We start from the raw sequence: 12978 nt of genomic DNA on the forward strand, positions 1-12978 counted from the left end.
AGGGAGACCTCCACTGTAATACTACTGTGTATGAGTGTAATAGACACGTAATGTCACCCTATAATGCATTGCCCGCAAAAAAGCGCAAGGGGTCACCCTAGGCACCGCCCTCAAAGTACGGGCTACATCCCACTGTCCCAAATTAAGTTGCAAGTCCACCTCTCATTTACCTCAGATGCTCTGGTAGTCCTTGGCTGGTTGTAACTCTTGCAAACTAGCGTGAATGCTAGACACCGAGAGGGACAACACCCACCCCCCCTCCGAGCAAACAGGTCCCGCAGCCTGGCCCCCATATGCATGCACAATTGTGCTCTGTCGAGGGATCCCACATAGTGCTTCACTTGATGACACGCAAACTGCACGCACCAGGTCTCCCCCACCTTAGCTAGCAAATCTGCACGGGCCAATAGCGCCCCATCATCCCCCAAAATATGTTCTAAACAAAAAACTCCTTTCGCTCCCCAAGATAGGTACTCTCTGGATTCCAGTCCCAGAGGGAAGGCCGGGTTACCCTGCAAGGGCAAGAGATCAGTAACCATCGGATCCCCACCCAGGGCCTGCACTAGCCAACGCCAGGCCGCATGCAATGCGCTAAATATTATACTGGATCGGATAGAAGGAGGCAGTGCCCTCAGAGGACTATGTAGTAGCACAACACGTCATAAGGAGCAAAATTAAAACCTCACGTTCCATCAAAAGAGGGGTGTAACTGCTGGTCATATTCACCCAATCTCCCAAATGGCGAAGCAAACACGTGTTATTATAGATCCTCACATCTGGTAATCCTAACCCACACCCCCAAATGCCAATTCCCCAGCAACTGAGACACCTGCAATTTCGGTTTCTTGGCCACCCAACAAAAGCGGGTAATTCCTTTGTAAAGAATGCGTAAGTCTTTCTGCAGCAAGCGTAACGGCAGAGTCTGTAAGACATACAGCCATTTGGGAAAGATGAACATGCTAGCCATGCAAATGCGCCCCATCAGAGAAAGGGGCAATGCCCTCCAGGTATCCAGCATAAGCTCCGTCTGTTGCTGAAGCCGATCCACATTAAGATGATACAAACGGTGAACTGGCATGGTCATCAAAGTCCCCAAGTACACAAACTGCCCTGGCGCCCATGTCAGCGGAAACCCATTCCCCCATAGGGGATGCTAACGCCTCCGATTTATCCAAATTTAAGCGGAACCCAGCATAATCACCATATTCTTTTATCAAGTCCAGCAAGGCCGTCAAGGAGGGCAGAGGATCCGTAAGGTGTACTAAAATATCATCCACAAAGACTGATAACTTAAAGGATGTAGCTCCGATATCAATCCCCTGTATAGACGGTATCGCATATTTATCCCGGATTAGGGGGTCCAATGTGAGCACAAACAACAATGGTGATAAGGGACAACCCTGTCTCGTCCCCCTAGAAATTGGGAACCGGTCCGTTTCAAAATCCTTCAACACTATTCTAGCCTGTGGAAGAGTATACAATGCTCTCACTGCCAACACAAAAAAAACCATCAAAACCATAGGCCGTCAAAGTATCATAGAAAAAGTCCCACCGCACCCTATCAAACGCCTTCTCGGCATCAAAGCTCACCAGCACAGATGGGAGATTGCACGCCGCCCGCTGTTCCAAAGACAGCAACAACTTTCATACATTTTTAGCTATGGTTCATCTTTTCACAAATCCCACCTGAGCTTTGTGAATAAGGGAGGGAAGAACAGCAGCAATCCGCCTTGCCATGATTTTCGCTAACAGTTTAACCTCCGTATTCAATAAAGATACAGGACGGTAGGATCCTGCTGCTTCAGGATCTCTATGCGGTTTAGGTAGCATCAATATGCGTGCCGTGTTCATACCCTCCGGCAAAGCTTCTGCTCCAACCATAATATTAAACCTCCGAGCGAGCGGCTGGACAATCTCCTCACCCAAAAGCTTATAAAATTCAATGCGCATGCCATCCTCGCCTGGTGCCTTCAGCAGAGGACTGTTCCCTATACTTCCTCCAGCGTTATTGGTGCATTCAAACGCTCCCTGACTGACTCCGTAATACGGGGCAAAGTTATCCCTTCCAAATAGGCGCCGGCCGTAACACCTTCCTCCAACGAGGGAGCATAAAGATTCTGAAAATAACGAAAAAATACATCTCCGATCTCCGGGTCCGTGGTAACTCTCTTCCCCTGCTTGTTCCTCAGGGCTTGAATCCTTCGAGGGATCCGTCCTGATGGAAACCAGTCGGGCCAGCAGTTTCCCCCCCTTGTTCCCATATCTATAAAGCTGGTAATATGCGAGGGATTTACACACTCGCTGATGTAGCAGAGAACTGAGGGCCACTTGATATTCCATCAACTCCTGTTTATGCATTGGGTCAACCGTTTGGCCATACCTCCTCCGGGCCCTAGCTACATCCCTCTCTAAACGCAGAAGTTCCCTGTCTCGAGCTTTTTTAACGTGACTACTATAGTTAAGGGTATCCCCCCTCAACACTGCCTTAGCCGCTTCCCAGAATAAGACGGGGTCCCCTTCTGCATGAGCATTATGCCGTTTGTATTCCTTCCATGTACCCAGCAACCGTTCCCTATAGTTCGAGTCCCTGTACAAGGCAAGTGGAAAGATCCAGCGCCAGTTCCCCAGGGACCCCCCCTCCATCCTGCCACAACACTTGAACCCAGGCATGATCAGAGATTGTATAGGGGTCTATCTCCGCCCGCTCCAGCTTCCAAAACACCGGTTCTGTCACCCAAGATAGTCTATGCAAGACTGTGTACCATGCGCCCGGGACATATGGGTGTAATCCCTCTCGGTGCCCTCCAGAGGTCGATTAATTCCAGATTATCACTAAATTTTTGGAGCTTTCTCTCCCCTGCCCGAAAATCAGAGTTTTAAATTTAACCCTGTAAGGCAGGGGGGCGCCCAAAAGATCGATCGCGATCAACCAGTAGATCGCAAGGGCCACGCGAGTCGATTGTTGCCTTTGCGCTCTCCCTGCTTCCCTGACACCGCAAAAGCCAGGCCCGTGCAACCACTACACAGGCGCCAGGCTCACTAGCCTCCCCCCAACGTCAATTCTGACGTCAGAGAGGAAGTTCCGGGCCAGCCAGGCAGTGATTAGGGTTGGAGGGTAGTTGGCTTTTAAAGTAGAGAATAAATTTTGTAGAACTGCTTGGTCAAACTGACTATCCCATCTGGAATGATTTCCCAAACAGAAGTGGGACGTGAAGGTATGAACTGAGGATCAGGTGGCTGCTTTACAAATGTCCTCAATGGAAGTGGAACATAGATAAGATACTGAGGTTGCCATTGCTCTAACTAACACAACCTTCCAGCGGCAGCCCAGCCCGAGCAAAGCAAAAAGCGATATAGTCTGCGAGTCATGAGGAGGTGGTTCTCTTGGTGACAGGAGCACCAAGTCTGTTAGGATCGAATCATAGGAACAGTTAAGTGGAAGTTCTATGAGGCTTGGTTATCAAAGTAGTAAGCCAGTGCACATTTACAGTTTTAAGACCAGAGTTGGATAGGAATAAGAGATATTCAAGGACATGATATGGATACAATGATTGTTCATGACACCAGTTTGTGAAACAAGTTCACTTGAAGCAGTAGCAATGCTGTGTGGAAGGTTTCCTGGAAACTTTAATGATGACTGATACTGGTGCAGGTAATGCAAACATATAAGAACATAAGAATTGTCTTACTGAGTCAAATCAATGGTCCATCAAGTCCAGTAGCACATTCTCACGGTGGCCAATCCAGGTCACTAGTACCTGGTAAAAACCCAAAGAGTAGCAACATTCCATACTACCAATCCAGGGCAAGCAGCAACTTCCCCCAGGTTTCAAAAGGATATAAATAGGATGGAGTTGGTCCAGATGGCAGTCATTAAAATGGTCAGTGGGCTTTGTCATAAAATGTGGGGGACACACTTAGGGCTCCTTTTACTAAGCTGCGATAGCGGTTTTAGTGCGGGCAGAATTTTAGCGTGCGCTAAACCGGTGCTATGCGGCTAGAACCAACACCAGCTCAATGCTGGCATTAGCGTCTAGTACGCGGCAATTTAACCGCTATCGCAGCTTAGCAAAACGAGCCCTTAAATATCTTAGTATGCATATTTTGGAAGAAAGGCAGCAGGAGGAGATATGATAGACACATTTAAATACTTTTGTGGCATGAATGCACAGGAGTCATATCTCTTTCAACCGAAAAAAAATCCGATATTGTCATCGGGTGACAACCCTCAAACCGAAGATGTCCATGTGGCTTGTATATTTTTTAAAAAGTGAGGTCAAATAGGAGCAGCAAATCGCAACACTATATGAAATCAGTAACAAAATTTTAAAGCAGATTAAAAAGGAACTGGTAGTCAATGAATATCTGCTACAATGAGTGAAATGCAGTCCCCCATATTGTGCCCTTGTCAATAGTCTAGCTGTTGCATTCTGAACTAGCTGCAGGAATTTAAGAGTGGTGGCAAGAAGCCCAAGAGTTTGTTGCAGTAATCTAATGAATTTAGAATCATCACTTGCACAACAAAGAGAAAGTCATCTAAAGAAAGTAATGGCTTCAGTCACCTGAGCATCTGAAGTTTGAAGAAAGCAGAACGATCTACTGCAATCACTTAGGGCTTTATGGAACGAGACAAGTCCTTTACTCCTAAAATACGCACTTCCTTGAGAACTTAGAAGACTTGCACAGATGAAATGTCTCCTACAGTACTTTAAAAAACCTACTTCTGAATCATTATTCAAGCACTTTTCTCAAAAACCTCATCCTTTGATACACAAATTACCAGCTCCTGAAAGTATCTGACCTGCAAATTTACTGTTTGAAACCGACAAGAAAATTCTTAACAAATTCTAGCAAGACTATCCTTCAACAGAAAATGTCAATTCTACCTTAAGTGCACTGTAACAAATAGATATACTAGAATACCAATAGTTCTTGAAGTATTTATTCACTTCTTTAAAATATCAGTGAGACAGTCAAATTTCTTACCACAAAATACCCTCCATATTCACAGGTTTAGGATTTGCGAGCCTCTAAACCACCTCGCCTCCCAGACCTCTCCACACCTTACTTTTAAAATCTGGTGGTTTAGTGGTAAAAGTAGGGCAGGAGCGATCTTCTTATGCTCCTGCCCTGTGCAGAGCCGCAAACAAAAATGGCTGCTCTGAGTTCCCATGGTCTCGAGAGACTACAGCAAGAACTCCGAGCAGTCATTTTTGTTCATAGCTCTGCACAGAGCAGGTGCGTAGGAAGATCACTTCTGTCCTGCTTCACTGCTAGACCACCAGGTTTTAAAAGTAAAGCGTGGAGAGGTCCAGGAGGCGGCAGAGCATTATATATGGTGGTTCAGAGTCGGTCCTAAAATTATTTGCAAATTGTTCTTATTTGCAGAGGGTTGTGCCCCTAACCCTCGTGAGTATGGAGGGGGAGTGTATTTCCAAAACAGAGTACAGAATTTACACCTAGTTCAAAAAAACAAACCACACCAACAATAATGGCCAAAACAAAAGATTTAAAGATATATATTATGCATTCTGAAGTAACAAAATTGTTCAATTAAATCAATCTTTAACAATTTATCAATGAATTTAATGAACCATCATTAATACAAGAAACGAAAAGAACTTTACCTCTCTTTTTCGTCTCTCTTCTTGTGTACGATGTAGAAGTGAAGCCTTTTCTTCCTGTTAAAAAAAAAAAGATAAAGATGTACCATATTTAGAAGCCAAAGCTTCTACAGATATTGATAAAACATCTGAAAGGCAAAATATTAGAATTTCTCCTATCCCTTTCATAACATTTCAGAGTTGTGGCACCTAAATTGGAGGGTTTTTTTAGACCAATGAAGCTGTTTAACTGAGATCTTTTTTTCTCCATTATTTTTATTGGTGCTCCTCTATGTTTTACTTGAGTTTTTGAATTAATAGTGGGTGTATTCAGGTTTGCCTGATTGAGGTGTCTAGCATATATAATGCTCTTTGATATTTATGATTGAAAATATATGCCTCTCTTATCTGATATAGTATAATTTCAATTACCCCAACATTGACTGGTTAAATGTTACATTGGGAAGTGCTAGGAAGGTAAAATTCCTAGATGCCATAAATGACTGTTTCTTGGAGCAACTGGTCTGGGAACCGATAAGAGAGGGTGCTATTTTAAATTTGGTCCTTAGTGGAATGCTAACATGTTAGCAGGAAGGAGGAGCCTTAGTTCAATCCTGAAATACGTGTCTGAGTGTCTAGAAGCCAAGCGCCATTTTTGAAACTGTTATAGTTTGTGCGGGAGCGAGTACTCGGAGGATCGCTGGTTATAAGTTTTCTTCAACCCCTGACAAAGCTAGAATTAGCGAAACAGGGGCTCCCTGTTGGATTTTTGTTATTTCTTTAATAAGACATTAACTATTTTTTCTGCAGCCCTCCAAGTACCTACAAATCCAAAATGTGGTCCTGCAAAGGGTTTGAGTTTGAGACCACTGGTGTAACCTCACCTTGAGTACTGCATTCAATTCTGGTCTCCTTATCTCAAAAAAGATACAGTGGAACTAAAAAAGGTTCAAAGCAACTAAAACAATAAAGATGATGTAACTCTTCTCATATGAGGAAAGACAAAAGAGGTTAAGGCTCTTCAGCTTGGAAAAGCGATGGCTTAAGGGAGATATGATTGAAGTCTACAAAATCCTGAGTGGTGTAGTTTAGGTACAAGTGGATTGATTTTTTTTTTACTCCATCAAAAATTACAAAGATAGAAAGGGCAAGTTAGCGATTGGGCGATAGTTGCTCGGACTTAAGTTGGTAGTGCTCATATATTTTAATTTTGGTTCAAGAAAAGCAAGTTTCCATGAAGTTGGAAAAGTCCCTGAATTAAGGGAAGTAGCAATCATAGTGTGGATGAAAGGGATAAGTGTCTGGAGGTTGTGTTTAAGGATGGAGGTAGGGATAGGATCCTCTGGTGAGGTGATTGTGTGAAGCCAGAGATGATCTTTGTAAGGTCTTGGGGAGTGGGATATGAAATGTTGACACAACAAAGAGGGTGTGAAAACATAGAAAGATTTGTTATATGTAGTTTTGAGGAGTAAATAAATGCCAGACCTTCACCCATTCGAGTCGGTCTGTTACAAACATATTTCAAGTAACAGAGTAAATGATGCCATATAAAGACCTGGCTGGCCCATCCAGTCGGCCCTGTAATCACAATTTTATGATTAAAATGTCTTTTTCTCTTTGTTTTTCTGGGCCTTAGTTTCCAACTACTGGAGTTGCTGTTGAAGCTCACTCCAACCTATCAAAACCATCTCCTTTGCGGGATTTCAGACCTTCTCCTTTTGGAAATAATGTCTCTTGCTGTGATTCATGGAGACCCAGAGCTTAAGAAATAGCTTTGTAACCCTTTCCAGGTTGTTATAATTTCAACAACTTTTTTCATCTCCTTTGGAATTCCCTTTGTTCGGGGCATAGTGTTCTTGTAGAAACTTTGTGGAGATTAGATCATTGTCCTGGTAAGTTCAGTGTATAGTGATTAGATTCAACAGGGCTGGCTGCAATCAAGCCCAGCTGTGTTTAATAATATGGCTCTTTCATTCAGCTAGTTGACTGATTAACTATGGGGGCAGTTATTTTTTCACATAAGTTGTAGTCAACATCCATATCTTTGGTACTTAAAAATATTAAGTATTTTAAACCTGTGTTATGTTCTTACTCAGATTCCTTTGTCTAATATTACATTTTGTTTAAATATTAAAAAAACATTCAGTGTCACCTATATGCAATAAAGGAAATCAGGAGGGGCTGGAACGTACATATCACAGTCCCTACTTTAGATGTAAAGGCCTGGTTCAACTATGATTTTTTTTTTTTGTAGAGAAAACAAAGTTCTTACCTTCCTGCTTGCACCTCCAAGTGATACCTTGGGCCTGGTTTTGAAATCACCTTCAAAACTGAACATGTTTTCAATTTATCCCATTTAGAAAAGGCACCACCTCTACATAGACAATTCAAGGAAAAAATAAGGTTATATAACCAAGGATGAAAAAAAATCAAACACAATTAAACCAATAATCTAAAATCTATATGCATCCAAAGTTGTATCACAAACAAAGAATGAATAAAAAAAAATTTACATATAAATCTATATAATTTACAAAGGACACTTTTCAAGAACTACTTTCAAGAGCCAAGAACAATATTCAAAGATTAAGTAGGTAAATGCATATTTAGCCTTCTTCACTTGTGTTTTATTATTGTCTCCTTTGCACACTGGGTCATGTACAAACAGGCAGGGTACAATCAGGGAAGAAAAAGCCCCATGCTTACTTTCCAACATGTACTTTGCACCTGAGCCTGAGGTCAATGAGCCATCTGAATTTTCAAAAAGGAAATTTCACAGGTCTTTTCCTTTTCAATATTTTGTTGTAGGCCTACCAAGTCTCCCACATTCAAATAGACAAAACAATGAGGGATAAAGTGATCACCAAACTAATCACTACCCCAAGCCTCCCACATTCAGCAGGAGCCTCCTGCTCTCATAGGTCATCTCTCCCTCTCCTGCTGGGGTAAGAACACCTTCCATTGAGCAGCATCCATCAGTAGCAGGAGATTAATTAATAAGATGTATTATTTTAAATACTTTTAATGTTGACTGCAAACTGCTTAGAATTGTAAGCGGAATATAAATTTTTTAAATAATAATAATAAATATAATTTCATTTCTGCTGTTAACAGGATCAGTCTTGCAATAAAAGCTGCAAGATTTTGCAGCTCTTATTGCGAGAACGTCACTGAGGCAGCAGATGATGACATCCTAAGGCATATTTTCCTGCCTGATAAGTAAATGCTTATTGATGCCACAGTTGAGGTCTGTTAGTGGGCAGAGCCAGGAGATAGAGTGAGCAGGTCTGGGGTTGGGCTTAACATCTCCCTCTCAAAGATCGGATCCCCTCGAAAGCCATTAGGAGGAAGAGACTAAACAAGACATAGAAATGATCCACATTCACCATGACAATGCATTGCACACCACACATATCTCTGACAACAAATCAGGCAAACGGCAAATTGGGCTGATCAATAGTCCTTTATCCACCATACAGAGGGCCCAGACCTGGCGCCCTCTGACTTCCAACTGTTCAGTCCAATGAAGGACAGTCTTTGAGGGAAAACAGTTTGATGACAGACGAGGTGAAATTGGCTTTGATGAAGTGGCTATGACAGTGCACACCTGAATTTTTTCAAAAAGGATCCAAGAATTGGTTTCAACGATGGTGCAAATGAATTGCTTGTGATTGAGATTATATTGAGTAGTACCTTTGTATAGAGGAAGAGTTACTCTATCAACATGTGCAATTTGAATGACCTATGTCAGTTAATAATAAAAAATAAAGTTATGCCCACTTTTGCATTGCATTCGATACATCCCTCGTACTACAAGGTCATACTAATCCTTGTATAAAATGGGACCTTGTACTAATATAGCATGGCTTGGGACTATTGTTTAGATGGGTTATTTTATCACAATGGTGAACTGATATCAGAGTTTTCAGAGGTCATTATTAGCACAGGCTACACCATGGGGATTTGCTGGTACTGGGGGATTTTAATGGTCCACTGAATAAGCTGCTGTTTGCAATGCACAACCATTCTGAAGATTTTTTACTTTAATTTAATACAGAGTTTATATACTGCTAAATCATCACAAAGACTACGAAGCAGTTTACAAACAAAATAAGTAATTAGGTACTTTGAAAATCCCTCAGTTCCAACAGGCTCACAACCTAACTATAGTACCCCAGAAAATATTTTTTTACTTACATAACAAAGGTATATAGAAAGAAAGAGAAGGGAGAAGAAAATATTTTAAACAAAATATAGGTAAATAAAAAACCCCAGACAGTCTCACAACCCACAGTCTCAGTCAATTCCAATTCTCTAGTCAAATCCAGAAAAGCTTCAGTTTCACTGATAGTCCTAGCCTACTCCAAAAGGCAGAATGAAGAAAGATGGGTCATCTCCCAAATGAAGAGGCTCCACAGCATTGGTTTCTCTCCAAATAGATCCACCTCCACTGCAAACGGTAGCTGAAAGGAAGACCTCGAAGTGCTGCAAATCTCAGTTTGGAATGGTGGAAAGGACACCATGAAAGTCCTGCCCTGAATTCATCCCATCTCCTCAAAGGAATCCTCTGCATTTGTCCCACAAATCTATAAATTGGTTTCTAATTGCCAGCAGCAAGACAACTTCTCACTCCTGTCTGACCAGACCAAAGTTCCCGCCAACAGCAGAAAAGATCACCGGCTCCGCCCAAATGGAGAGGGGCAGGGCCCACAAACCTATACGATGGTTCCCAATTGCCAGCAACAAGACAAATTTCCACTCCAGTTTGATCAGACCAAAGCACCTGCTAAGGGCAGAAAAGATCGCTGGCTCCGCCTAAATAAAGAGGGGCAGAGCCCAACATAAAATCGACAGCCTCCTCAGTGCTGAGCAAGTCAGCCACATACAGGAGAGCCAGCAGGAAGCAAAATAGTAAATGCTCTGAAGCCAATATGGATTTAAAGGGCTACAGGGCTTTTGTTGTGCGGCTTTGTAAAAAAAGGGGGGGGGAGTAAAGCACAGTTACTTACCGTAACAGGTGTTATCCAGGGACAGCAGGCAGATATTCTCTACATGTGGGTGATGTCATCCACGGAGCCCCGTCGCGGACAGCTTTTCAAGCAAACTTGATTGAAGATCTCAAAGTTTGCTAGTGCTGCACCATGCATGCGTGTGCCTTCCCACTCCACTAGAGGGCGCGTCTCCTTCAGGGCTGTGGAGTTGGAGTCTACGAGTCGGAGTCGGAAGAAATTTCGGGTACTGGAGTCGGAGTCAGAGTCAGAAGTACAAAAAACTGAGTAGAGTCGGAACATTTATCTACCGACTCCATTTTTGAATTTGGCATACCAATCACAAGCGATTCTTTCAGCTATAGCACCCACTATATACATAGCACAAATGTTGCTAGCAGCTTCTGCGGCCTTAGAACCTTGATTAAAAGCAAAAAGAAGGTGGTGTCGAAAATGCTCATTTCTCTCAACTTGACATTCCATTTTAACGATTTGAAAATTAACCAGTGCTGTGGAGTCGGAGTCGAGGAGTCGGAGTTGGAGGAAATTTCGGGTACCTGGAGTCGGAGTCTGAAGTACAAAAAACTGAGGAGTCGGAGTCGGAACATTTATCTACCGACTCCACAGCCCTGGTCTCCTCCTCGTGGTCTTCAGTTCAGATAGCTAGCAAAGAAGCCAACCTGGGGAGGTGGGAGGGTTGCGAGAATATCTGCCTGCTGTCCCTGGATAACACCTGTTACGGTAAATAACTGTGCTTTATCCCAGGACAAGCAGGCAGTATATTCTCTATATGTGGGTGACCTCCAAGCTAACCAAAGGGGGTGGAGGGAGAGTTGGCAATTTAGGAGAACAGATTACGCAAAACCGACTGGCCAAACTGGCCGTCGCGCCTGGAAAAAACATCCAAACAGTAGTGAGAGGTGAAGGTATGAACCGAAGACCAAGTGGCGGCCTTGCAGATCTCCTCAATAGGCGTGGACCTAAGGAAAGCGACAGACTTTATGCCCCGTGACGTGAGAGACCAGCCTGAGCATAGCAGAAGGAAATACAAGCAGCCAACCAGTTTGACAAGATGCGCTTGGAGACAGGATGCCCCAACCGATTAGGATCAAAGACAAGAAAAGTTGAGCAACCTTCCAGTAAGACTGGATATAAAAAGCCAACGCCCTCTTACAGTCAAGGGTATGAAGCGCCACCTCTCCCGGATGAGAATGGGGCTTAGGAAAAAACACCGGAAGGACAATAGATAAGTTTGGCAGATACCTGTACCAAAATTCCATGATGGCTAACAGGTTCTTGAATTATAACTTTACTTTCACGTCCTATTTGAAGCAGTACATTAAGTCTCTGCTGTCTTTCCAGGATGATTTGCCAGTCCATCGCCGTGCCGAGTTTCGCCGGCTTGTGGATACTCTTTCGCAGATTCGGCTTTATATGTTTCAGGCCTCCTATGATGCTTTTGAACTTTCTTCCAGGATCGAGAGAGACTTGCCCGGGGACCGAGGTCGTCGAGACCAAGGCCAAGGTCGAGACCAGGGCCGAAGCGAGGTAGGTCTCCATGGCGAAAAGCTCCACAATCCGGGCCCGACACCACCGAAGAGCCCGAGGCTAAAGGGTAGCTCAACGAGGGCAAGAGTCCGTAGGGTGGTCAGCACCCAGGCACAAGATACACCAGCGATGCGGGTCTGTGATGAAAATCACCCGACTACACTGCGTGCACTTTTTAAACCCAGTAAGAGGCCAGGACATAAGGTAAAAGAAAGGCCGCGGCCACGGCAAACCGGGATCCCCCGGTCACCAAAGTCGAAAAAGAAAAAATACACGAGTGGAGAAAAAGAGTACAAAACACCGCACAGCAACTCCCGAAGTGAAAATAAAGAAGCCGCGGTGCAAGAAAGGCACTTAGAACATAGAGAAGAGAGACAGGACTTTCTGGCTCCGCGGAAAACTAAGAACTGAAGACCACGAGGAGGAGACGCGCCCTCTAGTGGAGTGGGAAGGCACCCGCATGCGTGGTGCAGCACTGGCAAACTTTGAGATAAGAACATAAGAACCGAGATCTTCAATCAAGTTTGCTTGAAAAGCTGTCCGTGACGGGGCTCCGTGGATGACGTCACCCACACGTAGAGAATATGCTGCCTGCTTGTCCTGGGATAAATAAGGTATAGACTTGGGGAACTGCCTTAAAAGCAACATTGTTTTCTGTAGCAACCGAGTCAATGTCAAACTCTAAGCAGACTTTGAAGTACATCTTAGGACATCTTTGGGACTTTTGCAAAATTTTCAGGGCTAAGGCAGAAATGCTTCCCCTGGAAGTGAAAAGTAATTTGTTTTCTAAATAGGATGGGCCAGCAAGTTCATGCACTTTAAACTTATTTCTAACATTT

The 12978-nt window shown here is 43.5% G+C and overlaps 1 protein-coding gene across 7 annotated transcripts in view; it reads right to left on the reverse strand.

Annotated features, from left to right (window-relative positions):
• UBE3C (ubiquitin protein ligase E3C) overlaps positions 1–12978 on the reverse strand; it is a 378461-nt gene that overhangs the window by 351700 nt on the left and 13783 nt on the right. For all 7 annotated transcript variants that reach the window (XR_004538176.1, XR_004538178.1, XR_004538177.1 and 4 more), the window contains exons 2-3: positions 7876–7977; positions 5628–5681 (exon numbers count right to left, since the gene is read on the reverse strand). Coding sequence is in view for 4 of the 7 variants with exons in the window: in XM_033931605.1 (XP_033787496.1) it covers positions 5628–5681; positions 7876–7941 (120 nt within the window). In the remaining 3 variants the exon portion in view is untranslated. The remainder of the gene's footprint in view (positions 1–5627; positions 5682–7875; positions 7978–12978) is intronic.

The sequence above is a fragment of the Geotrypetes seraphini genome, chromosome 2 (assembly GCF_902459505.1).
Source record: "Geotrypetes seraphini chromosome 2, aGeoSer1.1, whole genome shotgun sequence".
In the NCBI taxonomy this organism is placed as follows: Eukaryota; Metazoa; Chordata; class Amphibia; order Gymnophiona; family Dermophiidae; genus Geotrypetes; species Geotrypetes seraphini.